Genomic DNA, 25,775 nt, shown 5'->3' with positions numbered 1-25,775 from the left:
TCCAAGGCCTACCAGGGGCTGCAGCATGTATTATGCCACCCCTGGCTGGCCCTCCAAACTGACACCACAGGTCTGTTCGCACAGCCTGGGTAAGGTGGTGTATTCACCCCTTACTTACTTAGATATAGTATACATATATATATATATATATATATATATATATATATATATATATATATACTCAATGTTCCACTCGCAGTTTCTCCATGCAATGGACGGACGCAGACCCAGATTTAGGTGCAGATATGTTTATTTCATTTCGCCCTGCACCACCGCCATGACGCGTTGGGCAACTCAGTGCCCTTGCTCACATGCATATATATATATACACACACATATTACCTATAAGTCACTCCTTTGGCAGGCCTTGATAATCCTGGAGGCAGAGTGCTTGGTTTTGTGTGAGAGGGTGCCCTAGCATTAGCTGAGCCTGTCTGCAGCTTTCGGAACCATCTCCATCTAGCTGTTCTATGACATAGCCATACCATATACTCTTAATTGCATTATAATCCTCGTTGGTTTGGCTTTATCGAAACATGTTGAGTAAGGTGTCAAACACTTTGGAATACTACCCCCCTCCCCCCGCCAGACCGGGCGGCGGGGGGTAGCATTCCACCCTTCTAGGGGGAGAAGACATGTAGTTACTGGTAAACCCGGTTAAAGTTAAACAGAGCCCCAGCATCACAAAATGGATGCTGCTGCCACAGACATGAGTCTGCCCTCCTGCTGCTGGACGAAACTCCGGCAGGGGAGGCCTGGACAATAGGTTTACCTGTCTAGGGAGGTGCTGGCACGGACACGGACTTCCAGACATCTCTGACCCTGATCCGAGTTCCCAGCAAAGCTGGGACCCGTAGCAGACACGAGTGACGTGGGACCGGAACTCCTGGATATCCTGCATTTTGCAAGCTGCACCTACTTCCCGAGGTATCTCGAGTTGTGCATTGGGGTGTTTGAAGCCCCAGCCCGAGAACCTTTTGCACCGAAGCTCAGAGGCCTACACTCCACGAGTATCCCGTGGGCAGGCTTTGTGCATTTCAGCTCGACATGTCTTCGCGGTTCCTAGTCCGTTGGCTAGTGAGCCCCCACAAAGACTTTCCTTTGATTTACTTTGCTCTCCTGGTTGCTCCAGACTTGCTCCAACTTCCCTGCAAAGGAGAAGTTCCTCAGAACTTGCTGGTCTGCACCGAAGCCAATCTCGAATTCCTGCGTCAATTGCGTTTGCCAAGGCATGTTTTGTCCAATCCGGATACCGACACCGCAGTCAACTAGATCCTTCGTGGGACAGTTCGAATCCAGCTCCTGGTCATCGTCTACGCCTCCTGGACCACGTGGCTGAAGAGACAAACTTCACCTTTTCACCTGAAATCACCCGACATTGGCTGGCAGCTTCCTATTGCCATCCTGGTCACTGGCAAGCGACCCAGACACTGTCCCTTCTGCTTTCAGGTTCTTCAGATTTTCGATCAACCCTTGGATCCACCCGGACACTTTTTCTTTGGTCGCCTGCAGCACTTCTTCGCAGCTCTGCACTGGAATCGACGATGAAACCCGACACCAAAAGGCACCTATGCACCCGGCATCCCTGGGTGAGGTAACACGAGTAGTCCAGGGTTCCATCGTAGTTCACTCAGAAGTGTCCTTAAATTGTAAATTTGTAACTTGTTTGTTTCCCATTTAAAGTCAATGGTAACCTGCGGCTGTGTTTAGACACTGCACGCGTCTCCCGTGGGCCTCCTACATTCTAACCTTTGGTTGTTCCTAGAAGCCCCAGCGATTCCACAGGCCCCAGGCCTGATTTCTAACCCAGACGTGGTTCTTATACCACTATTTTAGTATATGGTTTGTGAGGTCCCTAGGGCATAACGTTTACTGTGCAACGTATCGTATGCTAATTAAGTTCCTTGTATTGTACTTTTACCTCTGACCTCATAAAGAGTGCAAAGGGGTTGTGTTTAGAATAAATACATATGTATTTGATATTCATATTGTGTGGTGTGCTTTCATTTGGTACTCAAGGGATTATCAATGGTAAAACAACTTGCTTAATTCGCTCTCTGAAGTCCTAGCTTAAAGGCTGCTCTCCACAGCTACCACTAGGATAGCTTTCTATAAGGTTGACTTTACAACCACCATCAATAAAGGTCGTTTGGACTGGTGCAAGGTGCCCACTAGAATAGTGGACATCATATACCAGGCCAACTTCTCACAGTGGTTGTGTATGTGTATGTGTATGTATGCATGTGTGCAAGTATGTGTGTAAATATGTGTGAGCTCTGCTCCACTATTACAGACCTACTCAGTTCACAGATGTGTTTGGCCCTGTCACATCTGCTCCATTCCTGCCACTACTCCACTACTGGTCCCGCCTCTCGTTCCGACCCTCGTAGTATCGTCGACTATCAACTATTACACATAATCGGAGTGTGACCTTGTACACCTGTTATTTATGATGTTAAACTAAATGTTATACCTAACTGTGGATTAATTCCGGCAAGGCTCCCCTGTGAAGCCATCTTCAATTGTTAAAAGCAATTTACGATTGAATTGTCACTTCACCTACCCACACCATTCCTGATCACTGCACCACCCTCCCCTTTCCCTGTACAGAGGGCCCTGTTAAGATGTTAATTATTTGTATGTATATATGCACTAAAAATGAAAAAAATACAGTGTAAAACGTATCGACACTATCTGAATAAACAATAGTGTTCTACTAATATAATTGTCAATGAATATTTACCTTATAACTCCAAGTTACTCCTAACTGGTCAGGGACCACTCTCTTTATATCATACAATTACCCAGGTCCCTATGACTACCGTGCTGACCCCCTTACTGTAATCCCTACTCTAATCATGGGTCCCCACTCTGCAACTCTGGGCAATAGCTTGCTTAATCTCCACAACAGCCCTAAAGCGCTGGGATGCCTGGTTTCACCTTGGGGGTGCCCAGTAGGGAGCATCTCACAGGGAAAGCCAGGACGGGTTCCACAGCGGTATACAGCGCCAAGATGCCTGTCAGGTGATAGTGCGCTTTACAAGTATACATACACACATTCAGGAAAAAAGCGTGGAAAGAAGCCAAAACATGTAATTTGGTGTCTTGAAAACTGATTCTGCATGTCACGCCTTCTTTCAAGTTGAAAAATCTGAATGAAAGGTATTACCACTCGTGGTAAATACTGCACTCTGTGGTAGTGAGATTTACCAAAGGTAAATCCCTCACGCTATTCAGCCCTTCTTGTAAGGAGGACTATATAATGGCCTTAAATATAGTGGTTAAGAGAAATTAAAAGTATTTTCTGGACTACTAGCAAAGGAAAATATTGTATTTTTAACTAAATGACTAATATGTTGTTTATAAACAGGGAGTCCCTTTGTCAAAACTCTGATCGTACTACAGGAGTAGCTATCAACTGTTCCAGCTCATTTTCTTGCCGGCGTGAGGAGGTGTCAGCTGCGAGGCCGCAGAGGAGGCGAGAGGTGCGGCCCCGGGACTGCGAGGACCAGCATACAACATCCACAGCTGTGTTCCTCTTCCTGGGTGAGCCGCGCCCCCTCCCAGTGCCCGCCCCCACCAAAGCGCTCTTCACTCCTCGCGGCCCCCGCTTCGCGGGAGCCACTCGTTCCGAGGAGTCCCTTTGTCAAAACTCTGATCGTGCTACAGGAGTAGCTATCAACTGTTCCAGCTCATTTTCTTGCCGGCGTGAGGAGGTGTCAGCTGCGAGGCCGCAGAGGAGGCGAGAGGTGCGGCCCCGGGACTGCGAGGACCAGCATACAACATCCACAGCTGTGTCCTCTTCCCGGGTGAGCCGCGCCCCCTCCCAGTGCCCGCCCCCACCAAAGCGCTCTTCACTCCTCGCGGCCCCCGCTTCGCGGGTGCCGCTCGTTCCGAGGAGTCCCTTTGTCAAAACTCTGATCGTGCTACAGGAGTAGCTATCAACTGTTCCAGCTCATTTTCTTGCCGGCGTGAGGAGGTGTCAGCTGCGAGGCCGCAGAGGAGGCGAGAGGTGCGGCCCCGGGACTGCGAGGACCAGCATACAACATCCACAGCTGTGTCATCTTCCCGGGTATGCCGCGCCCCCTCCCAGTGCCCGCCCCCACCAAAGCGCTCTTCACTCCTCGCGGCCCCCGCTTCGCGGGAGCCGCTCGTTCCGAGGAGTCCCTTTGTCAAAACTCTGATCGTGCAACAGGAGTAGCTATCAACTGTTCCAGCTCATTTTCTTGCCGGCGTGAGGAGGTGTCAGCTGCGAGGCCGCAGAGGAGGCGAGAGGTGCGGTCCCGGGACTGCGAGGACCAGCATACAACATCCACAGCTGTGTCCTCTTCCTGGGTGAGCCGCGCCCCCTCCCAGTGCCCGCCCCCACCAAAGCGCTCTTCACTCCTCGCGGCCCCCGCTTCGCGGGTGCCGCTCGTTCCGAGGAGTCCCTTTGTCAAAACTCTGATCGTGCTACAGGAGTAGCTATCAACTGTTCCAGCTCATTTTCTTGCCGGCGTGAGGAGGTGTCAGCTGCGAGGCCGCAGAGGAGGCGAGAGGTGCGGCCCCGGGACTGCGAGGACCAGCATACAACATCCACAGCTGTGTTCCTCTTCCTGGGTGAGCCGCGCCCCCTCCCAGTGCCCGCCCCCACCAAAGCGCTCTTCACTCCTCGCGGCCCCCGCTTCGCGGGAGCCACTCGTTCCGAGGAGTCCCTTTGTCAAAACTCTGATCGTGCTACAGGAGTAGCTATCAACTGTTCCAGCTCATTTTCTTGCCGGCGTGAGGAGGTGTCAGCTGCGAGGCCGCAGAGGAGGCGAGAGGTGCGGCCCCGGGACTGCGAGGACCAGCATACAACATCCACAGCTGTGTCCTCTTCCCGGGTGAGCCGCGCCCCCTCCCAGTGCCCGCCCCCACCAAAGCGCTCTTCACTCCTCGCGGCCCCCACTTCGCGGGTGCCGCTCGTTCCGAGGAGTCCCTTTGCCAAAACTCTGATCGTGCTACAGGAGAAGCTATCAACTGTTCCAGCTCATTTTCTTGCCGGCGTGAGGAGGTGTCAGCTGCGAGGCCGCAGAGGAGGCGAGAGGTGCGGCCCCGGGACTGCGAGGACCAGCATACAACATCCACAGCTGTGTCATCTTCCCGGGTAAGCCGCGCCCCCTCCCAGTGCCCGCCCCCACCAAAGCGCTCTTCACTCCTCGCGGCCCCCGCTTCGCGGGAGCCGCTCGTTCCGAGGAGTCCCTTTGTCAAAACTCTGATCGTGCTACAGGAGTAGCTATCAACTGTTCCAGCTCATTTTCTTGCCGGCGTGAGGAGGTGTCAGCTGCGAGGCCGCAGAGGAGGCGAGAGGTGCGGTCCCGGGACTGCGAGGACCAGCATACAACATCCACAGCTGTGTCCTCTTCCTGGGTGAGCCGCGCCCCCTCCCAGTGCCCGCCCCCACCAAAGCGCTCTTCACTCCTTGTGGCCCCCGCTTCGCGGGTGCCGCTCGTTCCGAGGAGTCCCTTTGTCAAAACTCTGATCGTGCTACAGGAGTAGCTATCAACTGTTCCAGCTCATTTTCTTGCCGGCGTGAGGAGGTGTCAGCTGCGAGGCCGCAGAGGAGGCGAGAGGTGCGGCCCCGGGACTGCGAGGACCAGCATACAACATCCACAGCTGTGTCCTCTTCCCGGGTGAGCCGCGCCCCCTCCCAGTGCCACGCCCCCTCTCCACCCAAGAGAATATCAGCAAGCCCAGTGACGCGCACCGCGGGGCGCACCCCGGGGTGAAGACCGGGCAAAGAGCGGGCCGTTTTAGGCCGTTAGATGCCGGATAGAGCCGGGCCGGGCTACCCCCCTAACTCCTAGCTCAAAAACATATCATAAACATCCCCACTTGTATAAACATGTCAGGGCCGCTCCGGATGCTCCTCAGGATTGGATTGATGCTCTAAGGGGGCCCACCTCTAGATCAACCCAAGTCTGACTGTAATTGTGCCCAGACTGTTAAGGCGATCAAGCGGGGGAAAAAGGTGGGTCCGGAGGAGAGCAGCTGGGCACTTGTAACCGTAAACCTGTAATTACAGAAACACGGGGTAAGTCCCACAGAACCCTAAGCTAGAACATCAACTACTTAACAAAACAATTGTTACCTCACCTGTGTATCCCACAGGCGTGCCTTTATGAAGGAAGGATCTAAGGGCGGTCTCTATATCCCCTGGCTGTACTACTGGAAAATAGAATATAGAGAGCATTAGATAACCCCCATGTTCCCTCCCCTCCTTGAACGTGTAATTTAGGCCAACAATGATTACCTACCCAGTTGTAGGATACAGATAACCTAAAGTAGCCCCATGGCACCAAAAGCAAATAAAGATCTCATTCCTGGTAAACGGTGGTTGAAAACAAAAGAACTTTTCTCCTCCGAGGAAATGCTAGAAGCTTAACCCCAGGGTGTGCAAGACGCAACTACCCCAAGATCTCTCCAACATTCCCTACAATGTATATAATCCCAAAGTTAGGAAAAAATAATATATATATAGATATATGCCCAGCGTATAGCGTCTATACAGATCCTGCTCTGTAGGCGCTTCAACAGTGAGTAATTAGTACTGTAAATGTAAGGCGGCACCTATACCCAGGTGTCCTGCGCAAACCGGAGCAAGACGCTCCCTGTACGTATGCAACAAACAGTATCTGTAAACACCCTTAGAAAGCAAGTGCCCCACTCGATCAGTAAACCTGTTGCTGGAAAGATAACAGGACCCGGGCGCTTCCTAAGCCCCTCCAGGTAATCCACACTCGAATGGCAGCACTCGAAAACACACCGAGTTGTAGGCGCTTCCTAAGCCCCACCAGGACACTCGAGTGGCAGCACTCCAAATCACACCAAGTTGCAGGCGCTTCCTAAGCCCCACCAGGATATTCCACAACTGGGCGAGGAAAACCCAGAACAAAGTACTCACACGCCGATGACGACGTGTTCCCTCCACGCAAGCTGAACCTTGCCTCCGCCGATAAACAAGGATCCGGAAAGACACCACAGTCAAACACGAACCAACTCCAGCAGGAATAATCGGCAGCGCGTCTGCCGCCCGACTTCCTGATAATCCGTAGTCGCGTCGCGTCATAGGGGCGCGCAGCACGAAGGATCATGGGATATGTAGTTTCCCATTCCGTTTCTCAGGACCGGGCAGGCAGTGATTTACCGGAGGTCGGGGAGGGTGAATCGTGACAGTACACCCCCTCTCACAACACTCACTGACTGCCACCAGGTTTACCAGGATGAGACAAATGGAACCTCCGCACCAGTCTAGGTGCATGAACTGCACCCACCGGTTCCCACGAATCCTCCTCGGGACCATAACCCTTCCAAGACACCAGGTACTGGAGTTTCCCCCTCACTCTACGAGAGTCCAAGATGCGCCGCACCTCGTACTCCACTTCCTGTTCTACCCTTACAGGCGCAGGGGCGGTATGTCTCGGACCCTGAGCAGGCTTGACCAGTGAGACATGGAACACAGGGTGTATTCTGAAATGTGAGGGGAGTTTAAGTTTCACCGCTACGGGGTTGACCTGGCGAACCACCTGGTAAGGACCGATGAAGCGGGGATTGAAAACACTGAACCTTTTGAAACGAATGTTCCTAGTGGACAGCCACACCCAGTCCCCTTTCTTGTACCCAGGACAGGGCCTACGATGTCTATCGGCCTGTGCCTTGTACTTTAGCTTAGCTTTTACTAGATTGTTTCTGGCCTGCATAACAGTCTTCCGCAATTGCACCAATCTTGTTTGTAACTGTGGGATCGGGGTTTCAACACTTGGCACACTCAAAGGAACAAATCTGGGATGGAACCCATAAGTACAGAAAAACGGGGTACACAAGGTAGAGGAATGAATTGCGTCATTATACGCCACCTCCGCCGACCATAACCATTCCACCCATGCTTCCGAAGAGGTATCCACAAAACACCTCAGGTATTGTTTGAGGGTCTGGTTTAACGTTTCGGTCTGACCATCCGTTTGCGGATGAAAGCTGGTGGACAAGGATGAGGCAATGCCCAATCGATCACACCAGACCCTCCAAAATTTGGCGGTGAATTGAGCCCCTCTATCTGAAACAATGACCTTAGGTAAGCCATGCAACCGAACAATATGGATAAGCAGCAACTGGGCTAATTGACTAGCTGTGGGTACCCCTCTACTGGCAATGAAGTGACCCATCTTGGTCAAGTAGTCCACGACTACTACAATCGCCGACATCCCATGATCCTGAGGGAGTCCTACCACAAAATCGACTGAAAAGCTTTCCCAAGGACTCACAGGCGTGGGCATTGTTTGTAACAGCCCTTGTGCTGGTCTATGATCGCTTTTGGCCTGCGAGCAGACCTCACATCGTTGAACCCAAGCAAACACATCCGGCCGGATGGTGGGCCACCAGTAATTGCGTAGCAGCTTTTCCAAAGTTTTCTTCCCTCCCGTGTGTCCTGCGCAAGGTAGATCATGGCACCACTTAAATACTTGCTTTCTCAATGCAAGAGTGGGGAGAAGCAATTGAGACCCCTTCCTTGGCAGGCCTTGCCGTATTTTCCATTCCGGGTGCACCCGAATCCAAGTCTTCCAAACAAAGGTCTGGATGCCTTTCTTGACCTTGTGTAGAAATTCCGCCGTATGGATCACCCCTATCACCTGTTGAGGTTTGACAATGCTGGTTTCAGGAGACTCCCTCAATGCTGGGTGACTTTCTTGACGTGTGAGAGCATCAGCTTTCCGGTTGTCACATCCCGGGCGGAAGGTGACCACGAAATGAAACTCCGAGAAGAAAAGCATCCATCTCAGTTGTCTGGGAGTGAGATGGCGTGCTGCTCTCAAGAACTGAAGGTTTCGGTGGTCTGTATAAACAGTGATTTGGTGTGTAGCACCCATCAACCAATGCCTCCACTCTGTGAAGGCGTCTTTAATAGCAAGCAATTCCTTCTCTGCAATCGTATAATTGCGTTCTGCCGTATTTAACTTGCGTGACATGAAGGCAATGGGATGTAGATGACCGGTATCTTCACTCCTCTGCGATAGTACAGCCCCCCACCGCTAGTTCAGATGCATCCGCCTCTACCACGAAAGGGAGGCGTGGGTCAGCATGTGTTAGTACCGGAGCAGATGTGAACGCGGTTTTCAATCGATCAAACGCTGTTTGCTCTTCGGTTCCCCATATAAACGGGATGTTCTTCCGGGTTAATCTTGTGAGAGGTGCCACCAGATCCGAAAAGTGAGAGATGAACCTCCGATAAAAGTTAGCAAACCCCAGAAGTTTCTGGATATCCTTGACATTGGCGGGTTGAGGCCAATCCACAATCGCTCGTACCTTCCTTTCCGCCATTATCTGCCCAGATGGAGTGAGCATGACTCCCAGGAATTCCACTGACGTGACATGAAACTCACATTTCGTCAGTTTGCAGTATAGATGGTTTTGCTGTAAAGACTCCAGTACTTGTTTCACATGTTGAATGTGTTCTAGTTCGTCATTAGAGTAGATTAAAATGTCATCAATGTAGACGACTACAAAGATGTCCAGGTAGTCTCGCAACACCTCATTAAGAAAAAATTGAAAGGAAGCTGGGGCGTTGCATAGCCCAAAGGGCATCACCAGATACTCAAAAAGCCCATACCTGGTTTTGAAAGCGGTTTTCCATTCGTCGCCTGATCGTATGCGTACTAAATGGTAGGCTCCCCTGAGATCCAATTTTGTGTAAATCCTGGCTGATCTCACTTGTTCCAGTAATACAGGAATCAACGGAAGTGGGTATTGATTCTTGGTGGTAATCGCATTTAATGCCCTGTAGTCTATACAGCAGCGTAATTCCCCATTTGCCTTCGGAATAAAGAAAAGGGGGGAAGCTGCTGGGGACCGTGATGGTCGGATGAATCCCAAAGCGAGTAGTTTGTCCAAATATTCCCGTAGGTGTTTCGTTTCGGGTTGGGATAACGCATAAATACGACCACATGGAACCACTGACCCTGGTGTTAAATCTATGCGGCAGTCGTATTCCCTATGGGGGGGAAGCACTTCTGCTTTGGTTTTGCTGAAGACTTCTTCATACTCCTGGTAACACTGAGGTAGTTCCACCTCTTTTTCCGCAGCTGTGGAAATGTTGTGAGTGACAGCCAATATCGTAGATGGTCGGGAATTCTCCTGGATGCAATGATCGTGGCAATAAGAAGAGGAGAACTCCACAGATTGTTCTTTCCATTTAATGATGGGTTCATGTCTTTTCAGCCAAGGGAGTCCTAAGATTATACCATAATTAGGGGCCTGGATGAGGTTAAATGACAGCTGTTCCTTATGATAACCCCCATACCACATCTCATACTCCGGGGTATGTTGTGTGATAGGACCGGATTCCAACACATGACCGTCTACTGCAAACACTTCTTCCATGACGGGTTTATCGACGGGGTTCACTCCCAACTTCCGTGCTTCTGCCAAATCCATGAAGCAACCTGTTGCTCCGGAATCTACCATGGCACATACATATTTAGGGGATTGATCAATCCATAATTCAATGTCTATAAAGAACAACTGTTTTCCCACTCGGTTTTCTTCGGTTATCGAAGGGATGAGATGTACACTTGAGTCCCTCCCTTCCTTAGAACTCAAGCATTGGAGTTTTCCGAACCCTTGTCGACCGTAGATACCGTTCCTGGACAGGTACGATAGCGTCCTCCTTTTGGTTTCACAGGACATTCTCGTAAAAAATGGCCTTTCTTCCCACAATACAAGCACAGCCCAAATTTGCGATGATGTTCTCTTTCACTGCTAGTGAGGGATGCCCGCACCACACCAATGTCCATAGGTTCGGATTTGCCTTCTGCTTTCTCCCCACTAGTTGGTTTCTCCCCGAACACCAGGGGTTTGTCTCTTCTTCCAGTCTCGCCCTTTCTCTCTCTTAATCTATGATCTAAGCGTAATGCCAAATCAATAAAGGCTGCACATGTGGTAGGCTGGGGTTCAACTTGTGCTATTACGTCTTTGAGATTGTCTGTGAGCCCTTGGTAAAACAGAACCATCTGTTTGGCTTCAGGCCAATCGGTTTCAGCGATCAATCTCCTAAAATGATTTAGGTATGTTACGATATCGGAATTGCCTTGTTTGTGAACAAGCAACTCCTTATCAGCTGAAAAAGTCTCAGCTCTCCTGTCGAACGTTTTCTCAAATTCCGCTCGAAACAGGTCCCAATCATAAAGGATTCCATCATTATTCCTGACTATCGGTACAGCCCACTGGGCGGCCTCACCTCCTAAATAGGAGATCAGGAAGGAAACCCGTGATTGATTAGTCAAAAAACATTTAGGTTTACAGGTGAAGTGCATCATCACCTGGGTCATAAACACCTGCACTTTCTTTCTATCTCCCATAAACCGTTCTGGGGGAGCCAAAGGAACTGGAGAAGGCATTTCTACTACCAACGAGGTTGTCGGTTGGACAGGATTCCCTGCATCAAACGGATTCCGCTGCATAGCATCCATTCGTGCTTGCAACACAGCCGTTTCCTGACGGGAGGCGGCCAACTCGGCCTGAACTAAGCCTAAGGCGGTTGCTAACTCATCCAAGGTAGCCATCCCTTGATTCAACCCAACCAGGAGGAGCAGAACTTGTAGGCCGATTATTCTGTCAGGGCCGCTCCGGATGCTCCTCAGGATTGGATTGATGCTCTAAGGGGGCCCACCTCTAGATCAACCCAAGTCTGACTGTAATTGTGCCCAGACTGTTAAGGCGATCAAGCGGGGGAAAAAGGTGGGTCCGGAGGAGAGCAGCTGGGCACTTGTAACCGTAAACCTGTAATTACAGAAACACGGGGTAAGTCCCACAGAACCCTAAGCTAGAACATCAACTACTTAACAAAACAATTGTTACCTCACCTGTGTATCCCACAGGCGTGCCTTTATGAAGGAAGGATCTAAGGGCGGTCTCTATATCCCCTGGCTGTACTACTGGAAAATAGAATATAGAGAGCATTAGATAACCCCCATGTTCCCTCCCCTCCTTGAACGTGTAATTTAGGCCAACAATGATTACCTACCCAGTTGTAGGATACAGATAACCTAAAGTAGCCCCATGGCACCAAAAGCAAATAAAGATCTCATTCCTGGTAAACGGTGGTTGAAAACAAAAGAACTTTTCTCCTCCGAGGAAATGCTAGAAGCTTAACCCCAGGGTGTGCAAGACGCAACTACCCCAAGATCTCTCCAACATTCCCTACAATGTATATAATCCCAAAGTTAGGAAAAAATAATATATATATAGATATATGCGCAGCGTATAGCGTCTATACAGATCCTGCTCTGTAGGCGCTTCATCAGTGAGTAATTAGTACTGTAAATGTAACGCGGCACCTATACCCAGGTGTCCTGCGCAAACCGGAGCAAGACGCTCCCTGTACGTATGCAACAAACAGTATCTGTAAACACCCTTAGAAAGCAAGTGCCCCACTCGATCAGTAAACCTGTTGCTGGAAAGATAACAGGACCCGGGCGCTTCCTAAGCCCCTCCAGGTAATCCACACTCGAATGGCAGCACTCGAAAACACACCGAGTTGTAGGCGCTTCCTAAGCCCCACCAGGACACTCGAGTGGCAGCACTCCAAATCACACCAAGTTGCAGGCGCTTCCTAAGCCCCACCAGGATATTCCACAACTGGGCGAGGAAAACCCAGAACAAAGTACTCACACGCCGATGACGACGTGTTCCCTCCACGCAAGCTGAACCTTGCCTCCGCCGATAAACAAGGATCCGGAAAGACACCACAGTCAAACACGAACCAACTCCAGCAGGAATAATCGGCAGCGCGTCTGCCGCCCGACTTCCTGATAATCCGTAGACGCGTCGCGTCATAGGGGCGCGCAGCGCGAAGGATCATGGGATATGTAGTTTCCCATTCCGTTTCTCAGGACCGGGCAGGCAGTGATTTACCGGAGGTCGGGGAGGGTGAATCGTGACAAAACATGTCTCCAAGGGGAAGCAGAAGTAAGACTGCAGCAAAAAAAGGACAACTAACTGGCCCCATAGACAGTTTTATAACAAAGGAAACGCCTAAATTACTTGCTGCTGACCAGGGAGCTTCGTGGATTATCCCTGCAACGTTCCTACTGCTGGACTGACCCTTTGCCTTCACACCTCGCGGAACCCGCTGCGCGGGTCCCGCATCGCCCGTACTGCTGGGCTGGGCTGCCTCGCTGAAGTGAAGGGCTTTGGCGGCGCACTGTGTGCTTAACTGGGCGGAAGAAGGGAACACTCTGCCCGGGCTGCGAGCACCAGGTGAGGGACAGGGACTCCATTTCCCAGGAGTCCCTGTGTAGCCATCCCCTGCACCTGGACGCTCTCCCGGGTTGCCCCGCCCCCGACCGCCTCATCTCCTCATTAGCAACTGCTGACACCCGCTACGCGGGACGGGTGCGGGACGCCCGGGGCTAAGCCCGGGCAAAGGGCGGGCCCTCTGTGGCCCTCAGAGGCCTGAGGGGCCTGGTCTAGGCCACACCCTTTGTCATTTGTTTGCCAGCCTTTGGACCAACGGACCCCCTACATAATTGTAAGCTCGCTCACTGTTATTTTTGTTATTATCACTGGGACCAACTTTAGAGACTTATTTTCTTCTGCCTATACGTAACCCCGGCCACTTTGCACTATAACTTTACTTTATTTTTGGCCTGTAATGAACTGTCGAGAGACTAGAAGCATGGCAGCTGCTGGAGCCAAAAAACTGACGGGTACCCTCGATGATTTTATCGTTCGGACTCATGCCTTAATAGATGAGAGGATTATTTTAATGGACAGAAGGGTGTCTCAAGACTTGGCATTGGCCAGGAGATCTTCTTTAGGCCTCATAGCTCAAGCCTGTACTCCACATGCATCCACAAACTCCAACCCCTCAGCTATTGTACACAATGAGGGGGCTCATGATGATATTAGCTCGCAAGAAGGTTTGGAGGCAACACCTAATCTTGCTTTGTTAGCAGAGAGTGGTTCATTAAATGAGTCTGAAGATGTCTCTGTGGAAAATGCACTTGAAAGGGGCTTGAAAGAGGGAGCGATTCCTAAAAAAAAAGTCAAAATCTGTCACACGTAAACGAAAGAAAGCACTGATCACTCAGAACTTAGATCAGACTACCTCAGACCTGGTGCCCCTAAACTCTAATAGTGTTCTGGTCGCTAACACCGTTGACATCGATGGAGCTAATCAAACTAATATGGGTCTACCACTAAGTTTACCAGATGACACAGTCATAGATAGTAGTCTAGAGGAAATTTTGGATCTAGGTGGCGAAGTAGATAATCATGTTAGAAGCGATGAGGATAGGAACAGCTTAAACATGGCAAATAATAACATCTTTCAAATGTTAAAAATCCTGCTCGAACCCATTGAAGCCAGGTTGCGTTGCTTAGAAACTATCTTAAAAAACATCCATAAAGATATAAGCGCTCCTAGCTTTAGCCTGGATAACAAGATACCCCCCGTAAAAAAGGCCATGAATAAGCCTCCCATGGTTGATAAAAATACCCCTTCTCTTAAAAAAAATGCGCCCATTAATCCCACCAATACCATCATCACAGGGGGCACTTCCTCAAAAACTCCTGACCCAAAACCAGTTTCTAATCCTGTTAAACCCAAGGTTACCTCTCAGGTTAAGTTTAAAGAACCTACACCTCCGACACCTAAATTGGATCAGACCCCAAAGGAAAAGAGAGAACCACGGAGAAACATCCACCTTCCGCCGGATGCATGCTCCTATGTAGTTATCCTGACTGGGGTCACTGAACTCGGGCCAACTGAAACGGAGTCCTACCAAACCCTAAAAAATAAGGTGTGCCACTGGCTGTCTAAAAACTTTCCATTACCGCCTGGCATGCCTAGTAACATCCTAATGGTGGAGAGAACTCCTTGGGTGGGAGGCAATAGGAAAAACCTACAAGGTGACTGCGTGGTGGTCACCTTTGAGCACCCACAGGTAGTAAATTACATCAGTGCCGGTACACCGCGTCATCAGGCGAGCACGGTCACGGCCAGGCCTCTCTCCTACTTTTATGTTCAAGGGAACCAACCCGACAAAAGATGGAGCTGGTTAAAGGGCCCTCAGGAGCCCAACTATAGACAGAGGTTTAATCCCCCCTGGGAGGCTCAATCACGTGGCTGGGAGGAGGGGGGTGAGGATGGGTGGACCGTGGTCAGGAGAAGAAGAGCTGGACCTTTTCAGGGCGTTTTTTTCGCTGGCCCCCAAAACAAACATCCATATCATGACTATCATCACGTAAATGGGCAGGAAAATTATTTTAATGTCCCAACGTTCAATCATTACGATCACCCGTCCTTTATGGATTGGGTAGATTGACAAACATCGGGTCACTATGCTATACAATCGTTAACCGCCCTACACACCACCTTACAGAGTAGTCACCCCCCACAAGACTTAAACCCTGATCCAAGTACTGAGCGAACGTCTACCACAGAGCAGGTCATGGAGGGGGGGACAGATTTGTCTGTAATTGAAGGGAATAAAGGAGGCAGGCAGGTGATCGCAATGGCCACATGGAACATAGCGGGCCTTAGGAACAAAATCGATGACCCTCATTGGAGAGACCTCATAGGCACTATGGACATTATCGCCATGCAGGAAACGTGGGTGACTGAAAATCTGCTTACACTGGATGGATACACCACCTTCTTCCTCCCAGCTGTCAATTCATTGAGAGGGCGGGCTAGAGGTGGCCTGGTTACCTTGATATCCGCAAAAATCTCAGGCACCTATAAAGAAATTCCCACTGGTAGCCCCTACTGCCTTGCAGTTTTAATTACACACAGGAGCTCTAATGCTGTATTACTAGTGAACTTCTATAACTCTTTTGATAGAGAACACTCAGTTGATAATTTGCAGAGGTTAAACTCTTTTTTAATTAAGTTCCAAGAGTCCATGGAGGCCAATTGTATTGTTATTTTATTGGGAGATTTCAATGTCCACGGCTGTCAGGAAGATTGTCCTCCGAACCTTCTGTTTGGTTCCCCAGATGATGAGAATATCCCTTTTGAACATACAGATCAGGGTTCCTTTCTAGAATCTTTGTTAGCTGAAAATGGTTTAATGTTGCCACTTGGGGGGGAAGAGGGCATTCCAACTTTTACGGGCCATGGCAGTGGGTCTACCATTGATTACATTTTTTTGAGCAGTAGTTATAGCAGTCATATCATCTGCTATACCGTTGTAAGGTCCCATTTTAGTGACCACAATCTTGTTGTACTAAAAGTTAAAGATGTATTTGATATTAACGATAGTAGCTTGAGTCTGGTAGACAAATGTGACTTACGACCAACTGACCAGGCCCGCCGAATCAAATGGTGCAAAATAATTCCTGAGGATTTTTTGGGCAATTTGTGTATAAATAGTCAGGAGGATTTCGAACTTTGTTTAAGTGACCAGGCGGGGGACACTGAGGTTTTAGAAGCGTATAAAAGGGTATGCGCCAACATCGTGTCTAACCTGACACAACAGTGTAAAAGGAAAAACCAGGAAAGGGCAGGCTGGTTTGATAATAAATGTTCTGCTGCTAACCACAAATTAAAATTAGCTTTAAAATCAAATCCTGTAGATAGAAAACTTGTGGCTACCCTCAGGAAAGCATATAAGACCACCATTGAGAAAAGACGGCGTGAGATTAGAGAGGATGCTTGGGCTGATCTGACCTCAACTGACGTCCTGAAAAGTAGCGCCAAATTTTGGGCCGTGGTCAACCAACCATATTTTGCGGACTCATGCAATAGTGAATTGGATTGTGGTATCCAAGAAGACAAATGGCATTTGCACTTTAAATCTGTGTATGAGCAGGAAGCTACCGGGGCTGAGGACACGACCAGTTTATATCAACTCCCGTATAGCCTAACGGTAGATGAGGTAGAGGTGGGCCTAGCCATTGAAAAAATGACCAGCAATAAGGCTCCTGGGCCGGACGGGGTTCCAGCTGATCTTTTTAAAGTGGATATTTTATTCTGGTCCAAAATTTTAGCTAGAGTCTTCAACAGCATTTTTAAAACAGGTATCCCAGAATCATGGTCCCAATCCGTAATTGTCCCTATTTTTAAAAAAGGAGACAGGGGGGAACCGGGAAATTATCGCCCCATATCCCTGATAGATTCTGCGGTTAAGGTCATAGGGAGAGTGGTCCTCAGTAAACTTACTGAATGGTTAGGGGAGACTAACACCCTTTCCCCCCTTCAGTATGGTTTTAGAAAGGGAAGGAGCACCATCGATCAGAGTTTAAACCTACAATTGCTGATTTGAAAATACACTAAAGCAAAGCCTGGATCCCTATTCATTGCCTTTATGGATCTGTCCTCGGCCTTTGACCGAGTGAACAGGTCCAAGTTGTGGGGCCAGCTCCTTAGCATAGGTATCGACCCAAACATCGTGTACTTCCTAGCAGACCTTCATAAGGACCTTACCGCCACTGTTCGCTATGACAGAAAAGGGAATTGTACAGGAAAAATCCATATTACTAACGGTGTCAGGCAGGGCTGCATTCTTGCTCCCCTGCTGTTCACCTTATACATTAATAACTTGGGTGGAGCACTGGGTTTAGCCTGTAAAGACATACCTAGAGCAGGGAAATACATATTGCCCGCATTACTGTACGCAGATGATGCGGCTCTCATAGCTAGAACTGCTGTAGGTCTGCAAAGTCTGTTGAACTCTTTTTATAATTTTATGATAAATCTGGACCTCAGTATCAACTTTGGTAAATCCCATGTAATGGTGGTAGGACCCCATGTTAAGGCCAAAAAACATGCCATGTCTCTACACTGTAATGGCCACAAATTATCCAGGGTCTCCAGATTCCCCTACCTGGGTGTAGTGTTTGACGATCGCTCCACTTGGCTTCCCCAAATGTTGGAGAAAAAAAAGGTCTTGGCACGCTCTATATCTGCAGTCCTTGGTTTCTCACGCAAAATTGGGGTGAAGCCCATAGAGGCTGTCCTAAAAGTGTACGCCGCAAAATGTATAGCTATCACCATGTATGGCGCAGACCTGTGGGGTTTCATGCCCGCTAAATCTCTCCAAGTGATCGAGGATAACTTTTTAAAATCCATTCTTTCTTTACCAAAATCCACAGCAAGCTTCATTGTACATCAGGAATGCGGGGTGGATTTTCTGGAGGATCGAGTCGCTATGGCTCCCCTCCTGAAATGGATATCTGTGTGGCTCAACCCAGAGCTTGATGTTAATCATGAAATCTTGAAGGATTGCCTTAAACTAGACCATTGGAACAAGATTCCCTGGCTAAAATATGTTGAACAATCTTGTGTTAAGCTGGGCAGGCCTGAGCTGTTCCACAATCCTTCTGCCCTCGTAAAGGCTGATCTGAAGTGGGCAAAGAACACCTTTTTGCTACATAGTGGAATGGATAGAGAAAACAAGGAGTTGAGAAAACCTTCTGTTAGGTCGCATCAACTGATTGTTTCCTCAGATCACGAACCGGAACTTTACTTGAAAGTTGTAAACAACCCAAGTCACAGGTACCTCCTTACTAAGTTCCGCTTGAACAAAGCTCACTTGCTAATTTGTGGCCGCCCTGGCTGGACCAGGGACTCGGAACTGAGTATATGTAATTGTGACGGTTATTCAATAATGGACACTGCCCATTTCCTGTTTTTTTGTACCCATTTTAAAACCATTAGGGAAAAATTCATCATCCCCCTGCTAAAGGGGAAAGGGTTCAGGCAGGTTAAACCAGCGGTATTATACCTCCAGATGCTAACTGATATCTGGGAAATCTATAATGTGGCCAAATTTTTAACTATTGCAATGAGACTGGGCAAAAGGATCAATTGGGTGTAGAATATGTACCAACCATTCTGTGTATCGTAAAACTGAACTTGGTTTTTTATTCTGTAACGTTTTTATTACTGCTGCATTACTAATTGTAACTTTTTTCTTAATGATGTACTGTGATTTCTGGACCATTTTTTATATGTCTGTACTTTTATGGTTTTGAAAATTCGAACCGAATAAAGTATTTCTTGACTTGTGACTAACAAAGGCTAACACCTTTATAGATCAGAGTATTCCACTCATAGAACGGAGAGTATCCCAAGACCTCCTGGAGGCTCGACGATCCTCAATGGGTCATCTAGCAACCGCCAGAACGCCAGTCCCTACCAAAGATCAAAGACATAGTGAGGGCGGGACCAACAAGAGGCAGAGCCTCCCAAACATAGTTGACCTATTGGTGTCACAACTCTCAGAATCTCAATTAATAGCTGACTCTGACCTAGAAAAAACTCCTGACTTAGTTCCACACCCTACACCAGAAGAGGTAAGACAGGCAAGAGGGAGGAGGGAGGGAGCTATAAAAAAGAAAAAGAATCATGTAGCGACAAATAAAACACCAATGAGAAAACAAACTCCATCCGCTACAGAGGAAATGGGAAATACACTTAGTCCCCCTCTGCTGGGAAATCAGAGTAGGCACACTGTGAGTATACACCATGATGCTTCACCTACCACGAACTTAGTGATAGTATCTGAGGACTCCCCAATAAATGAAACTGACTGTAATTACAATCTAGACTTGCTAGAAAAAATTGGAAATCTCCTACATAAATCCCTTTCACCCATTCAAGATACCCTGGCAAAACTAGAAAAAGCCGTAGTCGAACTCTCAGCGTCGATGAAAGCTAACCCTGCCTCAAACCATGTACAAGAATCACAAAAAGTACAAAAACCTGGGGCACCAAAACCGGTAAATATAATCCCCGTGGCTCAAGCAAAAAGCTCGACACCCGTACCCACTATAGCCCCGAAACCCCCAGCTAGAATACCATCTAATAAAAAAGCACCAGACACATTAGCTTCAACAATCTCTCCAGGAAAAAATAGCACCCCCTGTAATAGCACTACCACAGCCACAAAAAACAAACAACCCCCAACCAAACAACCGCAAACATATCGAGCGAGGGAAAGACAACAACAGGGCGAAACACGACCAGTAACACTTCCACCAGAAGCGAGTCCCTTTGTTGCTATATTGACCGGTGTACCAGAGCTGACGGACCAAAAATACGAACCAAACTGGTCATTAAAAAATAAGATACAACACTGGCTTAGCATAAACCGTCCAGCACCCCCCTACTGCTCCACTAGAATTCTGATGGTTAGAAGAGCCCCTTGGGTCGGCCATGGTAAAAAAACAATACAGGGGGATTGCGTTCTAATTACCTTTGAGGACCCCAGAATAGTAGAATACATCTGCTCAGGATAGGACCTAACTTTAAACGGGGGATAGGAATAAAACGTCCTTCTTTCTTTTACCCACCCAGATTTCAGGATGGCCCCTCGCAAATAGATGGACCCTGGTACACAGTGGGCCCTCATTATCGAGGCAGAGAAAGGGATGAATGGAGAGGGCAAGAACAGTGGAGAAATTACAGAGAACCCTCACGTTGGGACGGCTGGAATGGATTACCACTAACAAATATGTATAGTGGCCTAGAGTGTGTCGACTGACCACCACAGCCAGAAGAACAGGCCTCTAAAACCCCAGATAACCCGCCAATCCCAGATAACCCTTTAATCCTTGAAGACCTAGTTACTCCCAGCAATCTACAAATCGATAATAGCTTCAAAAATAATCCTCCAACTTTGGCCGTGATCTCCTGGAACATTGCGGGATTACGGCCAAAGGTGGAGGACGGGACCATCATGCACCATGTACACAGACATCAAATAGTCTGTCTACAGGAGACATGGTCACAATCAGAACTCCACTTGCAGGGGTATAAGACATATTTTTCCCCTGCGCTGGTGGGACAATAGGGTAGACCAAAGGGAGGACTAAACATTTATATAGCTAACACCATCCAAAATATAAAAATAAACATCATTGAACTGGATTCTAACTACCAGATCATTGGTCTCTCTTTACCCAAAAATGAGTTTGTAGTCCTCATCAATTTTTATAACAACCTTGAGGAATCACAGCTCCATAGAGTTTTGGCCCACCTTTATGAAAAATTAACTACCCTTAGACAGAAACAAGGAGCAAAGGGTGTATTATCTATAATATGGGCAGGAGATTTCAATCTACATCACTGCACCCAACCAGAGCAAAAATGTCCGGGTATGGTGACAGAGGAAGGTGATTCCCTTATCCATTTTTCTCAATAATGCGGGCGGAATAATGAACGATCTTCTATCAGATCTGGACCTCCAAATAGCAAACATTCCAGATCACAGAACTAGTTCACTAGAACCGACCTATATAGGAAGAGGTTTCAGCACTATGGTTGATTACATTATAATATCAGCTAGCCTACAACCCAGAGTAAACAGCTTTGAAGTCCTACCCAACATCCAAAGTGATCATGCTAAATGGAAATGACTTCAAATCATCAACAATCTCTACCTGTGACGATAGCTAGTGCACTGACCCAGGATAATATAAACCTGGGCCAACTAAATGGGTACACAATAAAGTGGGGGAAGATAAATCCAGAGAAAATCACCAAAGAATTGATAAAATCGGTATACCCCCAAATTAAGAAATGTTTAGATACACCGATAGAAGATAAGGAACTCCTTAATAGCTTCGCTCAAATTATGGAAAAAATAAAGTCCCTACTCACAGCAAAACATAAAGCTGGACCACGCCGATTAAAAGGATGGTTTAATCAAGAATGTACCCAGGCTCATTCAAAACTCAAAGCAGCACTAAACAAAGATGAAAGGGATCCTCATACCATATCCGCTCTGAGAAAGGAATATCTTACAATCAGAAAAAAGAGAAAAGCGGAACTAAAGCAAGCTTTATGGGACGAACTCCACGCTAGTGCACAGGAAAAAAACAGCCAGGCCTTCTGGAGAATAGTAAGAACCACTTTTTTGGCTGATGACACAAATCCAAAAATCGAAGTTGCTATAGACGAGTCAGAATGGGTATCACACTTCTCAAAAATCTTCCAAAAACAATCGTCAGAGCAAGAAACTGAAGACGAGAATTCAGAAGTTCTGCCCTACCCCATTCAAATAGACTTTGAAATCTCCGAGATCCTTCTGGCCCTGAACTCAAGCAAAAATGGAAAAGCACCAGGCCCGGACGGAGTCCCGGTTGACTTCTTCAAGTATAACACAGATCTTTGGGCCCCGATCATTACCAGGGTGTGTACGGCAGCGGCAAAGAAAGGAATCCTGGAGTCCTGGACAAGGTCCCTGATGGTCCCGATATTCAAGAAGGGTAACCGCCAGGACCCCGCTTGCTACCGCCCAATATCTTTGCTGGACTCATTGGGAAAGATAGCAGGTAGGGTGATCCTGGAGCGACTTCAGGACTTGGTGGAGGAGAGAGGCATATTGTCTGAACTACAATTTGGTTTCAGGGAGGGCTTTGGAACTGTGGAACACGCCCTAAACCTTTCCGTGATCATTGGAAAACACATACACGCCAAAAAAGATAAACTCTATATGATTTACGTGGACTTGTCCGCCGCGTTTGACTGTGTTTCTCACACCAAATTATGGTCCCTCTTGGCCCAAATGGGGGTAGATCCGCCACTCCTGAATTTTCTAAGGGAAATGTACTCCAAGCCCTCTGCTAGAGTCCGCTTTGGCACAAAGGGAGAGCTGACAGCGTCCTTCAGAGTGGAGTGTGGAGTCAGACAAGGATGTGTCCTGGCGCCTTTCCTTTTCTCCCTCTACACCAACAACTTGGAGGTTGAGCTCTTCAAAGGCGCCCGGGATCTCCCACAGGCAAAACAACGCCCGATTCCCGCTCTACTCTATGCGGACGACGCTGTCCTCCTGGCACAGACTCCCTGTGAACTCCAAAAGACCCTTAACAGGTATTCTCAGTTTATGGGCACCTTAGACCTTCACATAAACGTGAAAAAGACTTTTGTGATGACGGCAGGTGCTGGGAGAAAACATCTGAAAAACATTACCCTCAACAATCAAAAAATAGACTCTGCAACTGAATACTGCTATTTGGGCATTACAATAGACAATAAACTGTCCTGGAAAATGGCAGTGGAAGCGAGGAAACACTGCTTTAAAAGAGCGTTAGCGGCATTGGTGACTTTTTCACTAAAACTGGGAAAACGACCGCCCGTGGAACTGTTAGCGATGGCCCCAAAGCGATCCTCAACCTACGCTTGCCACGCTGAATTAGGCGTCCCATATATTGAGGACCTTGCAAAAATACAACCGCTACTTTTATGGCGCCGCATCTGGACTTCGGAAAAAAATGACCTTACCAAGATGATAGTGGCAGACGCTATGACATTAGACCACGCCCTAAAAATCAAATGGTTAGCCTACATCAGGAACTTTTTTATTGACCTTGGGGCAGAGCAATATTATGTAATTCCTGAAAAGATCAGAGAACTCTCAAAGAAACAACTAAAAACATTAGCCCTGGGACATTTGGAAACCTGAGATTACAATCTGAAGCCGGCAAACTGTCCGTTCAACACGCGGTAATGGTCCAATCCACTCTTTCAATTCAGCCCTATCTAAATTTTAATATTGGTATTTTTGACCGTTTTCTTTTGACAAGATTCAGACTAAACATGTTTCACAGACTGGTAGCTTTTCCAACAGCAAATGTTTAGGATCCGAATCCACCCTTATGCCCCTGCGATGAAAAGTCAATACAAACTACCTTACATACTGTCTTGTTTTGCAAGTTTTATCATGAACATCGCAAAGTTTGGCTATTGACCTTGTTAAAATCCTGGGGTCTCAGGCAATGGCGCCCTGCCATGTTGTGCCTACAGCTTTTGGACACTGAAGCTACTTGCTACCATGTTTTCAATTTTCTGAAGTGTATACATAGACACAGAAAAAACCTTTAAAGTAATTTCCCTAAACAAATTTACATTTTTGTAAGTCAGATGTGAAACTTACTTGTTATATGAAATCACCTTGCACTTTTTTTATAACTGTTTTATTATGTATTATCATTGCTTTTATGGATTTCTAACTTTGAAACTCCGAATAAAGATTATTATTATTATTATAAAAATATAGGTGAACTGAGCAAAATGGAAGATTACAGTTTTCTGACATTCATGCATGCAGGTCTGGAATAATACTGATTCAATGGTTGATCTTGAGTGCTAGATTGCATGGTATGCATGACATGTGACTGATTACCCCACAGCGATCAGCTTTTCAGAGGAACTGGCCTGTTAATTAGAACTTACCAGTGTTGGCCTCATTCTCTTCCCCCTTGGCCGTCTTCTGGACCCAGGCAGCCAGCTCCTCCCCATCTTCACTCTTCACTTTGATAAAGGAATTTTGATTGCTTATGAGCTCCTCTGTCTCTTCAATCTTGAGATGGATCACAGATTTGTTGGAATCGCTGACACACTGCTCTTCTCCTTCTTCCACTTTTGTAGGAGCTACGGGGTCTTGGAGTTGCCAGTGAGAGGTTTCCTCCTCCTTGAGGTTCACTTCAACACTCAGTGGTTGAAATGGCCACTGCTTGTAATAGGAGACACACTGGTCCTCACTTTCTTCCACCTTTGTCGAAGCTACGGTGTCTTGGAAATGCCAGTCAGAGGTTTCATCCTTGACCGTCGTTTCAACACTCAGCAGATCTGGTGAACAGCGCTTGGAATTGCTGACATACTGCTCTTCCCTTTCCTTCAAGTGTGCAGTGGTTGTGGAGTCTTGCAGGCGCCAGTCAGATATTTCCTCCTCTTTCACCTTCACTTGAATACTTTGTGATTGGGATGACTGATGCCTGTAATCGCCGCTACACTGCTCTTCCCCTTCTTCCACCTTCGTAGGGGCTGTGGAGTCTTCGTGGTGCCAGGCAGGGGTTTCCTCCTGCTTGACCTTTTCTTGAACAGTTATTGATTGTAATGGCGGGTGGTTGTAATCATCGACACACAGCTCTTCTCCTTCTTCCATCTTTGTAGGCACTGTTGGTACTTGGTGATACCAGTCAGAGGTTTCCTCCTGCTCGATCTTTCCTTGAACAGTTAGTTCTAAGGGCAGGTGGTTGAAATCACCAACACCCTGCCGCTCAATTTCTTCTAACGGTGCACTAGTTGTGGCGTCTTGGAGATCCCAAGCAAGGATTTCCTCTGCCTTGACCTTCAACTGAACTGTGGTTGGCTCCTCTTGTTCAAAGTCCACTTGGTTCCTGGCCAGTTGACTATTTATGGTAAACATCTGGTCACTCTCATCAGCCTTTGCTTGGTCCATGTACTCCTGGACATCATTACGAGGTTCCTGGCCTCCATTTTGAGCCATCACTTGGTTCATGGAGGTTTGTCGATCGCTGCCAAACATCTGCTCGCTGACATCAGCCTCTGCTTGGTCCATGCATTCCTGGAGAGCACTACCAGCTGCCTCTTCTCCCTCTTCAACCATAAAAGGGTTTCTGGTATTCTGCACATCACATGTGTGCTCCAAGCTTTGAATTTTAACCTGGTCCATAGATTCCTTGCGATTCCTGGCAGACGCCTCCTACCGTTGTCCTGTCATTCTTGTAATTCACTGCTTGAATGGGAGACACCATCTAAGATTCCGCAATCATATCTGCTAAGTCAGAAGACAGAAGAACAAATTTACATCAGCGCACAGAAGGAAGAGGAATCGTTTTCAAAAGTGATGCTGAAACTAGCAGTGTCTTGTCTCGAACAATCACTCGCTCTCGCCACTGACTTCCAGAGCACCCAACTCTCTCATTCACAAAACCATATTTGTGATGCTCCAAACAATACTCCAGCAACTACTATAAGCAATACATTCTCTGGATACACTGCACTTCAAAGG

At 47.8% G+C, this 25,775-nt stretch overlaps 1 protein-coding gene across 1 annotated transcript in view; it reads right to left on the bottom strand.

Annotated features, from left to right (window-relative positions):
• The window catches only part of LOC147725708 (uncharacterized), a 60,422-nt gene extending 34,891 nt beyond the window's left edge, over positions 1–25,531 (bottom strand). The window contains exon 1 of the mRNA XM_086964389.1: positions 24,194–25,531. Within this exon, the coding sequence (XP_086820515.1) occupies positions 24,194–25,436 (1,243 nt within the window). The 5' untranslated portion in view covers positions 25,437–25,531. The remainder of the gene's footprint in view (positions 1–24,193) is intronic.
• Positions 25,532–25,775: the final 244 nt, after the last annotated feature.

This window comes from Lissotriton vulgaris, chromosome 3_2 (genome assembly GCF_964263255.1).
Source record: "Lissotriton vulgaris chromosome 3_2, aLisVul1.2, whole genome shotgun sequence".
In the NCBI taxonomy this organism is placed as follows: domain Eukaryota; kingdom Metazoa; phylum Chordata; class Amphibia; order Caudata; family Salamandridae; genus Lissotriton; species Lissotriton vulgaris.
This window is presented reverse-complemented; position numbering and strand designations above follow the sequence as displayed.